A 17,968-nucleotide genomic window follows, 5' to 3' on the forward strand; every position below is an offset into this window, starting at 1 on the left:
TTATCATATTACCGCAACTGACTGGATAACTTTTATTAAGCACCTGACACTGCTGGGAAACATTTACAGATTTGAAAATGATACCTGCCAGATTGAGATTGCTATAACAATTTCGACCCTTAACCTAAAACTTACAGCAGGACCGAAAATTGTTTTGGTCAAGTTCTTTCCCAGTAACAACAGTCTAGGAGGTTTGCTTTTGGATTGAGAAGTTGCAAATTAAGTGTTTAAAATTTTAACTAATTATTTTTAAAGTTTTAACTTGAGATTTATTTGCTTGAAATTTTTAAGCTTCAATCGCACAAGATAAACCTTATTAATTATATATTTTTAAATTGTTAAAAATAATGAATAATAAATAAGATTGAAAAAAGTGTGTAATTTTTTTAATTAATTGAAATGCGTAGCTAATTAATAAAATTTAACATGTGCAAATTTGTACACAAATATATAAATTATTTATATATAAACATCATGCTAGGTCGCCAACAACAACATCTGTGTTTCCAATTGTACTGATCGAAGATACTAACCTGTAGGTTAAAACAGTTTGTTTACTTTCTTTTTTTCTTGTTTTATAAATTTGATTAGTCTCATTTAATTCACATATGTGCTAAAAATATATTTTTTTATTTAAAAAAAACAATTTTCAATTTTTAATTATTACTTTCTAAAGTATGCACATCATTAAGGAGCATATAATACATATGGTGCCCGTTATTGCCTCATTGGCTCATTCCTTTAATAAAGGCATGCTTATAAGTGCCAACAAAAAAATTTCATGATGGGTTTTATCACTTCGGAATCATAGTTTTCTCTGCTACTGAATGCTATAAAATTTCAAATAGGCAATCGAGTGAAAAGTTTAAGAGTCAAGCCAAAACGAAAAGTTTTCCACCGAGCAGAAGAACAAGGAATGCAAACTACTGTCATTAATAAAACAGAGTAATTAGGATATTAAGTTTAAATTTAATAAAGATGTAAAATATTTTATATTATTAATTAATTAAAATGTAATATCAATATAACTTTTAAAATAATTAATACAAAAATTAAAAAATTGATATAATAATATATAATTAGATAATAAATATTAAAAAATATTTTACTTAATAAGTTAATGAGTATTGTGTTATTATATTAATAAGTTTCAAATAAGTAAAATATAAAATTTACTGAATAACAGATGATATATTATATAACTGTATAAAACCATTTTTTGGTATGTAAGCACAACAAAATTTAGCTAAAAAAAAATTGGGGTACCCAAGTCCACTTGAAAATAAGTGATTCTTCACACTCCACCAGGGTGGTGGAAACTTTGTTATTGGCATGGAATAATGGTGGTGGTTGTTGTTATGGTGGTGGGTGGTGGATCTGTAGAGAAGGTACTGGCTACTGGAGGTAACTAAGGTATCTGCAATTCCCAAAGAAAACTCCTCTTTTTGCAAAAAAATGTGAGTACAGATTATATGTAAATTCAAAAGAGCATTCATGATTTGCTCAACCACAGAAGACACTTGACAATGAAACAAACTCCCAATGATTCCTCCTTTGACCCTATGGGGAATGAGTAAGACACATTGGGTATCCAAATGGAGGATCCTGTTGTTCATTTAATAATGCTAATATGATATCCTTTTGAATGTCAACATAAAGAGTGAAAAAGAAAATTATGCCAACAGTTAGTCTTAAATTTTAATTTTGAGAGCAAGAAAATTTTAGTTAGAAATTGGGTAAAGAAGAGAAGGAATAATGTTCTAATAGAAACTTTTCAACAGAACCCTTGCTGTTATCTTTTACACGTGATTCTCTGTTTTTTTTTTTTTTTACAAAGTTATGCAGATAAAATAAGTACACAAAAATTAACTCAAATGAAGTAATTTCTCCTTGTAGGCCTATACTTTTAGATAATAATAAGTAATATTTTATACTCATTTTTTAATATTTATAATATTCCACCATATAAAAATTATATATGATAAATTTTAATTAAAAATTATAATATTTAATATTATTAAAAATAGTAATTTATATTAAAAATTATCTGTACAATTTATTTAATCTGTAACTTAGTTTTAGGAACATATTTATCGCCACTCTTATTTTTTATTAATATGGTTTTTTAAAATATTTTTAACAAAAAAATAAATAAGAGCAATATTAAATATAGTTCATTTTCAATAGTTATTATATTCTGATATTAAAATTACAAGGATTGATATATAAAATAGTAACATATCAAAATTCAAATTTGGTGAAATTATAAAATAAAATTGATTATTTTAACAATTAATTAACAGCTTCATGACATCCAACCGTGAAACTGCTACATACAGTACACTGCTCAAGGTGCTCAGCACACTAGTCATGGACACAATACGCAAAAGAGAATCAGCCTCAAAACGTTTGTTTACTGGCGCAGACAATCCGGGCATACCACTCGCCTTGATCTTAGCACGAATCAAACTTACAAATTTAAATCTGACCACAACAAATGCAAGAAAATTACAGTCACTTTAAAAAATTACCGTTAGAATCTTTAATATTCAAAATATACAAATGATATATATTTTAAGTAAAAATTATAATTATAATGAATTTTAAAATATTTAACAAATTTAAATAAATTTTATCATGATAAAAATTGTCAAAATCTATAATGGTCAATTACACGCGACAACTTTGCCATCCGTGGATTGTGGCACCGCTGGTCATAACCATCTTGCCTTGCCACGTTTTTGTTCTCAAAGGCCCTAACACTGAATATATTTGATTCTCCATGATTTTATTCTATAGAAACCCCATCAAGTGAAAAACGAAACAACGTCTATTATTTCTCACATGCTTTTAATCATTTACAAATAACTTTTCTCATTTTATTTTGTTCAAATTGTAAATCAATTGATTTCTATTCGAATGAGATAGTCTGTGATCTATTTTGTTTCAATTATTGTTGTTGTTCATTGACGTTCCAAGTTTGTGCTTCTTATATTGATGTGTCATTCAGTGAATTACTCTCAATTGCTCCGAATCATGTGACCAAGGTTTTAATAGACAACCACATATACCAATTCAAGAAGTAATCCTTATATTGTCAATCACTTTCCAGAAGTCTCGTGGATATTTCGATGTTTTTTCAACAATACATATGGGTTGAATTTCTAGAGTCTGTATAGTCATTCTAGTTAAATGCTCTCAATCACATATGAAAGCAAAACCTTCCAATGCCAGCTAGAAAGTTAAAACGGTAATAAATTTGTGCTAGTTGTTGGTAAATGATCAATTTTAACATTTATCAGAATCATCCTCTCTGTTGTTAATGAAAACCCCTAAGAGTTGTTTTCCGATTTGCTAGTCAATAATTAGTTTTCTAAATAGTTATAGTTTTCAAGTAAAAAACTTGATTTAAAGTTGGTAATATTTATCACAAAAAAATTTGGTAATATTTATAATATTTAGTCTCTATATTTCATTCTTTTTACTTAAAAAAAAATTATATTTTGGTTTTTATATGAAAGTTTTATTATGTTTAATTTTTTTTTCATTTACATTTTGGTCCATGCTATTAATAGTTAAGGGTGAGCCCTGTTTGAATTCGGTAAGTTTCAAATAAAATTTTTTTAAATGGAAACAAACTAATCTTGGTATTATATGATTTTTTTTTAAACATCTATCAAATTAGGCGAATCTTGATTAAGATGACGAGTGAGTTTGGTGAGATGGTTTTAATTGGGTGGTTGAGATAACCATAGTGACAATAAAAATAGAATGTGGAAGGGTGACAAGAAGATATTAGAATAGTTAGTAGATTCTCACAAATTCATTCTATTTATTAGATATATAATAAACTGATACACTGTTGCATAATGTTATTTACTATAATAAATAGAAATATAATTTCTATGAATGAGATTAACATGATTCATGTAAGTAATAGAATAAGAGTAAGGTATTCAAGTAGGCATTCATAGTTTGCATGAACATTTTTTTGCTCTAAGGTTCACCAGAAAACTATCTTTAACCATATTGATATGTCTATCGTAAAAAATATGATGACCAAGTCACCTTGAAAATAGAAAAGAGAGGACTAAGTTGTAATTTGAGTATTAAATTAAATGATTGTTAAGATTAGTTGTGATATAGTTATAGGATTAAAATAAATCCATAAAAATAATCTGAGACCTAAAATAAACCAACTGCATAAATTAAAGTATGATAAAAGTATTACCTACTCAACCATCATCTTGATTTAACTTGAAGTTTTTGTAACTTTTTCAACATATTTGGTAGTATAAATTCATTTAACAATATGACATTCTTTCTATTCACAACCTACATTTCTATTAGATAAACCATTATCTCTTCCATCATAGTCACAATTAGCTTTTGTCCAAGTTTTATTATTGCACTATTAAAAGTTTCAAAGATATTGTTTACAGCAACACAAGTCTTTGATTGGAAAAAAAAAAACAAAACAAAACTTTAACTAACTTCAATATCTTAAGAAAATTTTTTGGGAGGTGTTTGTATGTCTCTTTATTAATGTTTCTCATTTCTTTCATGTATTTTTCACACTCTTTGTGGATAAGTTATATTTGTTGTCTTTTATATAAACTCTTTTAATTGTTTACCTAAAAATACTTTTCTAAAATTACTATACAGATACTTAACATAGAACCTTTATTCTACTTCAAGTAATAACTTCTCAATAGCTAACAATAATCCTTAAAATCAAACATAAAGTTAGTGTCCAACACACTAGTTTAAAAAAATGTAATTAATTAAAAAAATGAAACAATAGAACATGTAATGGTCATTCTTTCTGTTAATCATATGTAAAGGTCAATGTCATGCAAACTCTTATACCTCCGAAATAAGAAATCAATAGGTGCAAGAACTATTGCCATGAGTCTTTGTTTTCTCCTTCCACAATTGAATTGGTAACATTTGGTCATTGAAAAACTTCCTTACAACAACCAAAATATGTCCACCATAATATCCCTTGAGAAAACAACCATCTAATTCTATGATTGGTTTGTACTCAAGAAAAAATCTCCTTGACAAACACCAAAACAAACATAAAGTCTGTAAAGAGTGAAAAAAATTGTCTTGAGGGGTTTGCATCTTCCTCAATTACATGACTAAGTTGTTCAACTGTAAACTTTATAGTTGAATAAAGATTTGATCTTAACATTTTACAGTAATAATCATATAATTTTTTATATTTATTTTTAAAAGACACATCAACAAGGTCCATTACTTTCCTCAAAACTCTTTATGCTTTAGACTTTGACATTCCAATATTCCACTTTTTTTGTATTTTATCCTTAATGTCATTCAACTTTATATTTGAATTATCTCTTACACCATCTTGTAATTTTTTACGCAACCAACTTGCATTTAACAACTTAACCCTATACTTCCTATTGCATGTATGTTCATCCACTATTATTGCAAAGTGTCTTCTCTCAGTAATTTGACAAAAAATGTTATTCACTTGCATTCACCTTTGTATACCACCCTCACTCTCTCATTATCATTCTTTTAGATCTTTATATTTTCACCAGAGTGAATAACATACATTTAAATAGCCTCTTTAAAGTCTTATCTAAATGCAAATAAAACGCTTAACTCTCATTTGTTGTCACACATCTTTGATGAAATTATAGATAAATTAAATTTGTTTTCATCTTTCTCCTCATTAGACCTTACATCAACTTGCAATATTTACTAATTTACTCTTCATCAAAATCAAAGTCATCCCTACTTGCAGCAAATATTCTTGGATTAGCAAAACTTGACCTAACCTCAAATTGAGAATCAACTTCAAATTTTTCATTAGAATTCATTTCTTTTGCTTTTTTTTTTCTCTAACTCTCTTCCCCCTTTTTTACAATGGATTTATCCTTATTATAAATATCTATTGGTTAGTCCTTTTCTATGTGTTTCACTTTAACCTCAACCACTTCAATATTCTCATCACCTAGTTCTCTACAACACCCATATCATTAATTTGCATCTCACCAACATTCATAAGATATTCTAGTAATGTAACCTCATTAAATATCTTAACTTGTGAAATTACTTTACTACATACAATTTTACTTTTTCATAACACTTGAACACTTTAATTATCTTTATAGATCTTTTATCATATTTTAATTTCTTCAATCCAAATAGTATTTCATCTAGACACTCAAAATAACTGTAGAAATTTTCTTCATAGTCTCATACATATGTCTCACCTTCAACATATTTAGTATTTGGTGACTTTTTAAACTTGTTTCCATGGTGAATTTTTATGCATAATTTATCCATCCATGTGACTTAAAAAAGTTAATAGCAAAATAAATCTAAAACTTTAAAAAGATAAAATCTTTCAAATATTCAATAATGTTGTATAAGTCTAATACCACAAAATTTGCTCTTGTGAAAAAATGTTATTCCCTACACACACAACAAATTTATTTTAGAAATAAAAACGTACTTTATTAATGTTCACTTTCACTTCAAATTTTTAATCTTTTGTAATAAAATTTTTCTTACTTTACTAAAATTTTTGTTTCACGAACAAATTTTTTTCTCAATCTCTTAATTTTTCTTTAGTCTAATGACAATTTTTCTTTCTTAAATGTTTCTCAAACAACTAGTATTAATATGTGAAGATTGTCTTTCAATTAAAGAGTTCAGACTAGTTAATAACCTTTATGTCATTTTGGATTCACGTTATGCAACATAACTAACAAAAATGATGAATATAGAAAAAAAATTAAACTTAAAAAAAAAAAAAAAAGTCAAGGTCAAAACTTAATCTAAAATTAGAAGATGAAAATACTAACTTTGTTTAATAAATATTTTAAATATATTAGTTAATAAATTTATAAAAATATTTTTGTGTTATCATTGTAAATTTTAAATTAAAAGTAGGTTAAGTATATTAATATAATTTTTTTATACGTTTATTTTTTAATCTCTCTTTTTTATTTTTATTTATAGAAGCAATAATAATTTCTATCAAAATTATAAGAAATTAAAATTCATTTTTAAAGGTATTAGTTATTAATTTTTTATATTCTCATTCATCATGATATTTATGTTAATACAATTCTTATTATTTATTTATGTAAATGAATTTGTTCATTTATTTAATTTAATGTAACACACTAATTTAATTATTTAATATTGTGAATTATTCTAAAATACAGTAAAATTTATGACATATAATAATAATAATAATTTTTATAAATGTTAATAAATTAATTATTTTGTATAAATAAAACAAAAAAGAATAACATATAAAGGACAGTTGTTAAAATTCATTTTAAAAAAGTGTATATAATTTCTAAAAAGAAAACATATATCTATGCCAACCCTATATCCAAATTTTAATCCAGAATCCAATTTCGTTGGAAAGATATACTGGAGAATTTGCTCATATCAATCAGACCCTACATTTGATGTTCTTTCGACAACATTTTTAATAATATTTATGAGAGCCATAACATACCCTTTATCTTTCTTCGTCTATCAAAACTACAAAATTGTGTGTATTTTATGCCCGAAAGAACTACACTTCAAAATTTCGAAGGCACAAAAGCTGCTGGAGTGTGATTCTGTTTCCCGCGCTCAGGGACAGACCCAGCGAGCGATTCACCACCGGCGATGGAACCCTAACCCCAATGGACGACACTAGAAAATTATACCAATCACTCTCCAACGCCACCGCTGAAGCTCCAATTCTCATAGACAAAGACCCTCGCACTCTCTGGGAAACCCTCTTCGAACAACTCCGCTCCACCTTCCACCAATTTTTCTCTGCTTTGCCTCGGCGCCACCACCATGACCCTCAAACTCTCTCTCTTCCGCCTCCGCATTCACGGTTGTGGCCAATTGTTGAAGATCTTTCTCTCATTCTGCGTTGCTCTCTTCTTGTTCTGACACTCCTTCCCTCCGACCAGAAAATCTTCATTCTCAAGTGCCGCTCCGTCCTTTCCATCTTGAACACATTCCTTTCGCTTGATGTCAACGAAAGCCATGGCTTGCGCTTTCGGAACTTTCTCTCCGATGTTGAATTGGAGCTTTCTGACTCTTGCCGTCCGTTTCTATGCGCGCTGCTAGAGGTAGGTTTAGTGTTGTGGCAATTACTTTTTATTTCCGATTAATTGCTTAATGTTGTTGTTATTTATGAAATTTGGTACATAATTAGGATTTAGCTTTTGGTTTGAACCCTTATTTACAGGCGAGAAGTTTTGTATATTTAGGTTTTAAATCTAGAAGATTTCTGTTGTAGATTTAGCATAGACTGTTACATGGATCAAACAATGGTGTTATACTGTGTGAAAACCAAATTTTCACCGAAGCTATTTAGAGTTAACTCTTCTTTAGCGGTTTCTTGTAAGATTTGCATCTACCGTTTAATTCACGTTTCTCACTGAAATCATTACTGGTCTTCTATTCTTCCTCTTACATGAACAAATTAGCCTGGTGCCTTAGACAACTTTCTTTCATCTTCTCTCAGATGCAATGCAGATGTTCCTACTATTGTCTTTTCTTGTATGTCCGTTCCACCCTGGCATTCTATATTATCTGCTGCCTAACCTCCTTAAACAGAGATGTAATATTGAAATGAGATTCTGCTTTTAATTTGATGGCAAAATCTTCTAGTTTCTGGAAATAAAATGAAATGGAGATAAATCAGCGGATGAGGAAATGAAAAAAGTAGTTAGTTTTGTTTCGTCAGCTCATTGGAATTTTTACTTTCAATCTCATTGGACAATGCATCTGCATGATAGTGGTATTAATGATCGTTACAAAAAGGATTGCCTAGTGCATGTGGCTTCTACCTGCTGAGGTTTGGGTTTGGGGAGGGTAGATATGTTCAGCTTTTACCCCTGCAAGTATAGAGGTGGTTTCCAGGATTTCAACCTCTTGGTTCCAGGTCACAAGTTAACAACTTTACTGTTGTGACAAGGCTTGCCCTTTAGTATTAATTATTGTTAGCCTTATCAAAAAAACATTTACACATGTGTAGTCATCTAATTTTCTATTTTATGCTATTATGTATAATTTTATGCATTTTATACACCTGCCATATAAAAATATGTATGGGAATCTTACTGGACTTCTGTCCTTCTAAATTTGAAAATGTTATTGCAGGTATTTGCAGATGAACTTTTAAGACATCAATCTTTGAGAAGATATCTTATGATTGCTGATTCAGTATCCCCCATCTATGAAAAACTTTTTGCATGCCATTCCAACCATTGTGATATTGCCAGTGTCCTGGAGATGATATCAATCCATTTCATCCTGTCAATTTCTAATGAGAAAGCATTTGAGGATTTCTTTAGTACAGCTTTTTTACATTGTGAGAAGGATTTTAGATTTCCTGAACTTAGCCTTGCACCCTCCATGGTATTGCTGCTTGACCCTGTTGTGCTTTCTGCACCAAAGATGTTACAGGCACACATAATTTCAATGGTTTCTGGAGCTGTTAGTTCTGGCTTATCTTCAGAGATTTTGGCTCCAGATATAGACTGCTATCTAATGGCATTTCAAAAATCTGTTATCTTGTACTCTATGCATGTGTCTAATTTGCAAATAGATGGTTTTTGCATTGAATTGAAGTGTGCCTGTGATTCATACCCACTTGAGAGAGGTAATCCAACTTTTGAATCTTATATCCAGCAAGAGACAAGTAATAGATTAAATCAAGTCTTATCAAAATTAGATAATTTGTGGGACTCCTATCGATGCAAAATGTCCTCCAAAGCAAAAGCTGACCTTTTGGCTGAGTACATTGCATTTATGAAAGGGAGGCAGTGCATATTTGTTGATTCAGGCAGGGATGTGACTATCTCAATCTTAGATTGTATAATCCGTGGAGCATTCTCTCAAGATGCCACTGGCGATGCATTATATAATATAAAGGGAACTACTAGTGCCCAAGATATTTATCTTCTTTCCTCCATATTGAAGTTGATGAGTGTTTCATTGCTACAAGCAATTAAGTATCTAAATAACAGTGGTGATTCAAGCTGTCTGAAAACCATGGGAGGTGCTTCTATCCATGGAAAATATGATTTCTTGATCAGCATTGTTGACCATTTTCAACAATTTAAGTGCTGTTTACCAGTTCAGACTTTCTTGTTTGATGCAATAAAAAGTCAGCAATCAAATTATGGACTCTCCAAGTCAATGCTTGTGCACTTTATAGGCTTGCTATCTTTGAGTTTTAGCAATGGACTTGATTTGTTAGCAAAGGGGTGTATATCTGTAATTATGGCACTGATGTATCTTTTTGTTTTTAAAGAGGGAGATTTAGTTACTTTAGGGTCATTGAGGGATCTGTTGTTGCGATCTTGCTCATCTGAAATTCCATCTGATAAGAGTGGAGAGGTGACTTGTGCCTTAAGTTCTCACGAATTTCTTAATTTAAATTTAGTTTGTATTTCATACTAACTTATTGGCCACTGTTGCAGGGGGCTGAAGATAAACGAGCTGTCTATAAAGTTGCAGCAGAGTTTCATAGAATTCGAGCACGTAATTTAAGGTACTGATTGTGTGTATTTCATTATGCCTTTCCATAATGTTTTTCTGTTAAATTTTCTCAATTTGCAAATACCCTTCACAAGCCACTTTGAATGCGGGGCTTTTAGTGGCAATCATGTGTTCAATTTATTGTCAAGCCCAAGAAAACACCACTATATAGGACTATGCAGTTGAGATCGACTCATTTTGCTGTAAGCTGTTTGTTTTGAAGTTTTTGAAGTCTTAGTCTTTGCAATGATAGCTTAGTGATGAAAGCTAGTAGGACAAATGTTACATGATTAGAGCCCAGTGACCCAAAAAAAAAGGTTTTTGAAGTCTTATGAGTTGCAGCAATTATACACTGTCAGTTAGAGGGAGTCCATGGACCATATAGTTTAGAGTAGTAGTGTGATTCTACTCGTGTTGTTTAGATTGCATCAATTATTGTTATGTCATATCTATGTTTTTTGTGTTTTTTCATCCAAATGTCGTAACAGGCATTGTGCAACGAAGCAATGGGAACTAGCTCTAGTAGGATTTCTAGCATTTAATTTGTGCTACTGGTCCTTCATTGTTTGGTTATATTTAAGTACCATTGTAACCTTAGAATGAGGAAACCTTCCTTACTCTCAAGCTCCCTATGATCCTTTTTCTACTCCCCCAGAAAAGATAATGGAATCAATTAAGAAAATGATAAGCCTTGCTGAAATGAAGTGGCAAGCAACTCTTCTTTCCTCAATTTGTTAGGAACCTGGAGTTGATCAATATTCAATTTTAATGCTATTTCTCCTTCATGCTTGGCTCAATTGCACTTTAAATTCTTACACTATTTTGGTCTCCCTAATTTTAATTACTTCCATTTAGTTTCTCAATTATTTAAATTAAGTTTTTTACCTCAAAGTTTCATCAAATAGTTAATAAAAAGATATTTTGATTTGCATAAATTAATAAAGAAAAAATTTATAAAATATTTAAATAAAAATAATAAAGAAAAATAAACTATAAATAAAAGTTTTTTTAATTTAATTATTTTATTTATTTTTTCAAATTTATATAAATTAATTATATATTACATCTTTGTTATATTTTTGTGAATTATTAATGGAATTTTGAGGTAAATGACTCAATTCAAATAATTAAAAAGTTGGAGAGATTTAATGTGAGTAATTAAAATTAGAAAGACCAAATTGAATATAAACTAAAATTTGGATACCAAAAGTGCAATCAAGTCTTCATATTTTCTTGTGGTCTGAATCATCTTTCTTATATTTTTCAGAAGGGATTCCATCACCTCCCATAACTCAGTAGAGGATGAAAAAGAGGAAACATGTAACGGGGAAATGTTCCTTAATTGCATATTTGAAAATCCCCAAGAATTATCCGATTATGATGAGCTTGCAGACTTCCTTGAATGTGAGACAGGGAAAAATTATTCCAAGTGGTTGAATGCCCGCCAAATATTTAGGAAAAGGAGGTATCAGAAAACATTAGATTTAAGGAAGATTAAGAAAGAAAAAATCTGGAAATCTTATAAGTGTCAGAAAATTGGTAAGTCTGTGATGCGACAGAAAATTGGTACGTTTTTGAAGCATTGGAGGTGATATAATAGATCTTATTCATGATATCTATGCCTTGTGTATATGTAAACGATATTGAATTGTTTGGATATAATTTTATCGGTAATTCTAATATATATATATATATATATAATTTTTTAAAAAATTACATATTTTAATGTATCAATATCATTCATTATTATAATTTTTAATATAAAAAGAATTAGTTTTATCTAATCTAATCTAAGCTGTAAACTATAATTTTAAAATGTTTTAAAATATTTTCTTATCACGAATATTAATTAATATTAAAATTACCATCGGAAATTGGTCTACATTCTTTTGCGTGTACATAACTTCAATATTATTTTATCTTATCCATTTTCCATACCCATATAGTGAACAAAGATTACAAAGTTTGGCCGTCATATGTTGCCTACAGAAAGGAAATGCCACGCGTTTAACATTTTCTTTCTTGTTTTCACTTGAACTTTTCAATTTTATTAAATTTTTTAAGTTGATTTTAAATATAAAAACATAAAAGTTTATTTTATATAAAAATAAAATAATTTATGCTGATATACATACTTACTTTTGTTGATATTAATTAACTATTAAAAATAATTTTTATTAATCTAACTTTAAATTATAATTATATAATACAAAAATAATTTATATTAAATTTTATTAAAGAACAAATTTTCATAAATTTAAAAAAAATATATTATATTAATATATAAATAAAATATTGAATTTTGCATATATAATTTATATAATTAAAATTTTTAATTTAAGGTTTTAAAATAAAATTATCTAATGAAAAGTTATTACACTCTTTCCTATATATATATATATATATATATATATATATATATATATATATATATAAGATGTAATTTTTAATAACTTTTTAAAATATTTAAAATTAATGCTAACTACCAATATTCTCATAACCGTATTTTTTTTATCATTAGATAAATTTAATGAAAATAATTTTTTTCTGATTTAAAATATTTCAAAATAATAAACTTTATTATATTTTATACAATAATACTTTTTTTAATGAAAAATTTATTACTTTTAGATGCCGAAAAATTTAAATCAATCGATATAACATCTTTTAAATTAAAATCACGAAGAAAGCATAAACAGGTGTGTGAAGCCAACATTTTAACTGATTGCATCGGAATGGAAGACCAAACAATGTGAGTGAGCGTATTGACATGGCAAAGGCAGCACCCTCTCCTCCGCTCGCCGACAATTCCGACGCCGAGATCCGCCTTCGCGAGGCGGAGGAGCGCCTCCGTGACGCCATCGAAGTGCTCCAGCGCCGTCAGCGGCGGGCCGCTGCTCATGCTCATCAGCACTACCGCCTCGATTCCCCTCCCTGCGATCACGGTCCCGACGAGTCCTGCGTGGCTCACGCCATTGGCAATCTCTGTCAGACCTTCCTCCTCTCCTATGGCGTCAGAGTGGGCATTGGCATCCTTCTCCGCGCCTTCAAGCTTGTTCGGAAACAGTCCTACTCCTCTCTCCTTGATCTTAAGGTTAATCATTCATCGAATTGGAGCTCCAATTTTCCATTCATCTTGTGTTTATTAATCAAATTCAGTCCACATGTCAGATTTGGGGTTTGCATGTTTAGCGGAAACGTTTTCTCCTAAAATTCAGTTAACTCTTTCTGTGTGGGAGCAAGTTTAGATCGGAATAATAAGATATCAGAAATCGGTATTCTGGAACAGTTTACAGTGGATTTTCAAATATTTTCTTTATTTTTATATATTCTAATTTTATTGATCCTGCGGTATGTTATCCAGTTCAGTTCAATTCATTTGTAGCTAATGTTATTGAGTGGCATGGTTGCAAAGTATTGGCCATTTTGTATATGTTAACATTTTTGCTTTAATGCAAAGTGGAGAACATATGAGGATTTGTATGTATATTTTGTTTACAGCAACTTGTTTCAGAAAAAGATCTAATAGTAAGGGAAGAAGCATGCCGAATTGGTTTACTTTTTGGTGGTTTTACTGGATCTTATCATGCTCTTAGATGCTTGTTGCGTAAGTTGAGAAAGAAAGAGGCACCACTGAATGCGTAAGTTGCACTTTTTTTAATAGATTCTCATTAAGTTTTTTTTTTTCCAAAAAATTTGTTCTGCTATGTATAAATGCTTGATTATTCTGTTCATGTTTGCACACGTTGCTTATTTATGACTTTGTTTAAGGGGATGATGGAGCAGAATTTTAGCAGGTTCAGTTGCTGGTTTCTCAATTCTCGCATTAAATGATTCAAATCGGAGGCGCACTCTGGCTTTATACCTGTTGGCTAGGCTAGCCCAGGTATTTGAAAGCACTTCCATAAAATGATTTCTGACCAATCTGACTTACTGTTTGCTTATATATCAGTGTGTTCTTAATTCATTTTTAGCCATTTGAAAATGATCTGCATCTGCTTGTCTAATACATACTCTTTTATTTACAGTGTGCTTATAATTCTGCAAAATCTAAGAACAAGTTTCATCTTTGGGGAAGCCATTGGAGACATGGAGATTCTTTGTTGTTTGCCCTTGCTTGTGCGCAGGTATTCAAACCCTGTTCTCACATTTTGTGCTAGGGTTTTATTCTTAACTTATCGCCATTGTATCTTTATGTGTCTGATAATTGATGTCAGTAGAGTACAACAGCCATAAAACTTGTGGGAAGTATTTTTATGAACAGTAGCAATGCTATTTGGTGTGAAAGCTTTTGTATGAAGTTGTAATGAATTCGTTGCTACCAATCATAGTCAGGGAGAGAAAAATGAAAAATAGCTGACTAACAAAATGCAACATATTTTTTACTTGCCTCACAAGTCATTTCATGAAAACACATTTGTACCATTTAGCATTTTCTTTTATGAATAAACCATGTGGGATTTTTTTAATGAAGCCTGTGTAACTGATTCCACCCAGTGAGATGAGACCTTATTGTTGTACGAATGAATTAAAAAGGGGTATATTACGAATGGGATTTATCTGCTCTTCTCAGGTCTTGTGTGCATTTACACTGATATACATTGTTGTTTAAATGAAATACAATTTGTACACTATCTATAAGGCACCATGAGATGCCTAACCCACCTGACACACACCTGGTTTAGTTTTTTTCTTTTCTTTTCTTTTCCTGGTGGGGAATTTGTTGTCATCAGACCTTGTACATAGCTTTAAAGAAGAGTCTCTAACTAGCTCTCTGATTATGCCTATCATGTGCATATACTATCCTCATGCCCAGTGTAAAGTATAAATTACCTTGTCTAACTACTAACTAGTAGTTGTGTCTTTAACTTGATTATTTCTAGTGAGATACTTTGAGTTCTTCAATGTATGTAAAATATTTGACGTTATGATTTCATTTAAAAATGTAAAAAAAAATTGTCTGTAGCATCTCATATACTGTCATTTTACATGGAATTACTTCTAATGATTTTATCTAATAAAAAATTATTTCAGGTTATGTATGCCTTTGTAATGCGTCCTGAGAGCCTGCCAAAATCCTACCAAGACTTCATTCAAAAGACTGGGCCAGTTGCAGAGCCTGTCTACAAGGCTGTTAGGGATAGCTGTAGAAGTCATCCAGTTGATGTTGCTTCACTGCATACCTACTTATCTCATATAGGAAAATCTGACTATGTTAAGTTGGAAGAATTTCCCTCCATTATTCCGTGTTCTATCATTCATCCAGGAACAAATTCATGTTTAGCTCACCAAGTAAATGCAACATCAACAACGTTTAAGAAAACATTCCCGCTTTACTTCTCTTTGACGTTTGTGCCTTTCGTTGTTCTGCACCTACAGAGGGTATTCTCTTACCAAATTATGTTGTGTTACTTGTATATCATAATGAAAAATCATGTTTGAAATTGTTATTTTTACTTTCCATGCAATTTAGTATGCGAGAATAATTAAATAAAGGGCTTCTAAAAGTTTCACACTAATTCCTAGTTTCTTAATGATGATTTCTTACAGTCTCCACATCTCTATACTTCCTATAATACCCTTTTTGAAGGTCCTCAGTTCCCACAGTGTGAATTAGTTCACTAGGGTTTAGGGGGTAAAAATTCTATGATGATTCCCTTTTAATTTTGACTTTATTTTTTTTATCTTCTTTTATCAATTTATGTGATTTTTATTGTATATTCAATGTCATTGCATGATTTTAAGGTTGAATAAATGTTGTACTGAAGTCTTGCAAAGATTGAGTTGTTTCTGTGCTACAAATAAAATATGAACTGTAATAAACTGTCTGACTATTATCTTCTGTCTGCGTCCCCCAATGCCACAACCTCTGCTATTATTGCTGACATTTCTGTGACTTCTTCAACTGCCATTGGTTTTTTAAAGATTTTTTTTTGCTTATGAGGATGGTTGTATTTTCAGTTCACTGATGCTCCTTTCCGTACTTTCTGGCTTGCTATTAAAGGCGCTGTTCGCTCGACAACCTTTTTGTCTGCTTTTGTTGGAATCTTTCAGGTGTATGTTTGTTGTTGTTATTATGATTATTTTGCACTTATAAGTTATAATAGATAAATGTAAAATAAATGCTCTTTGTTGTCTTTCTGATTTTGCAGGGAGTCATATGTTTACATAGAAAAGTTTTTTTGAGAGATCACAAACTTGTATATTGGATAGCTGGTGGAATATCTGCCCTATCTGTGTTATTGGAGAAAAAAGCTAGGCGTGGTGAGCTAGCTTTATATGTTCTTCCCCGAGCAGTAGATTCATTATGGTATATCTTGGTGAACAGGCACCTACTTCCTAATATCAGGAATGCTGAGGTATGCCATCAAGTTACTTTGCACTGAATTATAATAAACCCTTCTCTGATCTATTTTTCTAGCGTGCTCCCAAAATATGTTTCCAGAAGTCTATTGACAATTGGCCTTTGTTATAAAATGAAAGTTTTTACTGTTGAGGCCTCTAGATGTTTTTTTCGTTCCCATATCTATCTGTACAGAGAGAGGATGTGAGAATTTTATTAAAGGGGATTTAAGAACTAGGAATTTAGACTGACCAAAGAACAATTTCTCCCACTGTGTCATGAGGCAGTATGCTTGCCTTTTTGCCGGCTCATTTGTTTGCATCTTATTTTCTCACAGCTTACCATATTTATGATACACGTTTTCTTTTTTCTTGAGAGTTTAACATTGTTTCGTTTTATGCTTTCGACTGGTACAGGTTTTCTTGTTTTCTCTCTGTATGGGAGGGATCATGTATTACTTGGAATATGAGCCGGAGACCATGGCCCCATTTCTTAGGGGCCTCATACGCCGATTCCTTGCCAGTAGAATTAGCAATCCAAGCCCCCCGTCTAATCGGACTGCTTCTTACACATACCTGCAAGCTCTTGATGGCATGACAAAACCAAGATTACAGGAGAGGAGAGATAGTGAATCTTCAGAAAAGTACAATCTTGAATCTATTCCGGGTCTTTAAGATTGTATTTTGAGTTGGAACTGGGAAGAGGTGGTCGCGGAGATCTGTTTCTTTGATTAGTTTATAGGATATCTTGTATCGGGAACCGGGTTCCATATTAATTTCACCATTGGGTTCCCCATTTTTTTTTATTAATTGTTAACGAAGGTGCTCTCAATGTTTAGGTATTTTTCAAAACTTTCTAATTATGTGCGGAAAAAATAAAAAAAATGATCGGATAATGTAGAAATTTAATCAATTGCTTGCTGGAACAAATAATTTACATTACATGATCTTGCAAAGACTATCAATATAAAGTTAAAATCGAGAGTTATTCTTCTACAGAGATTCATATTTATTTAAACTTGTTATTATCATTTTTAAAATTTGTTGTTAAATGAATTTAAATTCAAGCTAAATTTAGACAATT

General features: G+C 30.6%; 2 protein-coding genes across 3 annotated transcripts; both read left to right on the top strand.

Annotated features, from left to right (window-relative positions):
* Window positions 1–7,448: 7,448 nt before the first annotated feature.
* Window positions 7,449–12,174, top strand: LOC113872717. 2 transcript variants are annotated; one of them, XM_027510482.1, is made up of 5 exons: window positions 7,537–8,123; window positions 9,160–10,401; window positions 10,485–10,555; window positions 10,638–10,724; window positions 11,805–11,991. In XM_027510482.1, the coding sequence occupies exons 1-5, from the start codon at window positions 7,683–7,685 to the stop codon at window positions 11,839–11,841; spliced, it is 1,878 nt and encodes a 625-aa protein (XP_027366283.1). In that variant the 5' UTR covers window positions 7,537–7,682; the 3' UTR covers window positions 11,842–11,991. The 2 variants fall into 2 exon arrangements, with proteins under 2 accessions (XP_027366282.1, XP_027366283.1); XM_027510481.1 differs by lacking the exon at window positions 10,638–10,724 and having other exon boundaries at window positions 7,449–8,123; window positions 11,810–12,174.
* Window positions 12,175–13,234: 1,060 nt separating this feature from the next.
* Window positions 13,235–17,877, top strand: LOC113872758. Its single transcript, XM_027510560.1, has 8 exons — window positions 13,235–13,636; window positions 14,044–14,183; window positions 14,329–14,428; window positions 14,571–14,669; window positions 15,577–15,924; window positions 16,504–16,596; window positions 16,695–16,901; window positions 17,302–17,877. The coding sequence occupies exons 1-8, from the start codon at window positions 13,313–13,315 to the stop codon at window positions 17,557–17,559; spliced, it is 1,569 nt and encodes a 522-aa protein (XP_027366361.1). The 5' UTR covers window positions 13,235–13,312; the 3' UTR covers window positions 17,560–17,877.
* Window positions 17,878–17,968: the final 91 nt, after the last annotated feature.

This window comes from Abrus precatorius, unplaced genomic scaffold, assembly GCF_003935025.1.
Source record: "Abrus precatorius isolate BTA unplaced genomic scaffold, Abrus_2018 Scaffold7, whole genome shotgun sequence".
Lineage (NCBI taxonomy): Eukaryota > Viridiplantae > Streptophyta > Magnoliopsida > Fabales > Fabaceae > Abrus > Abrus precatorius.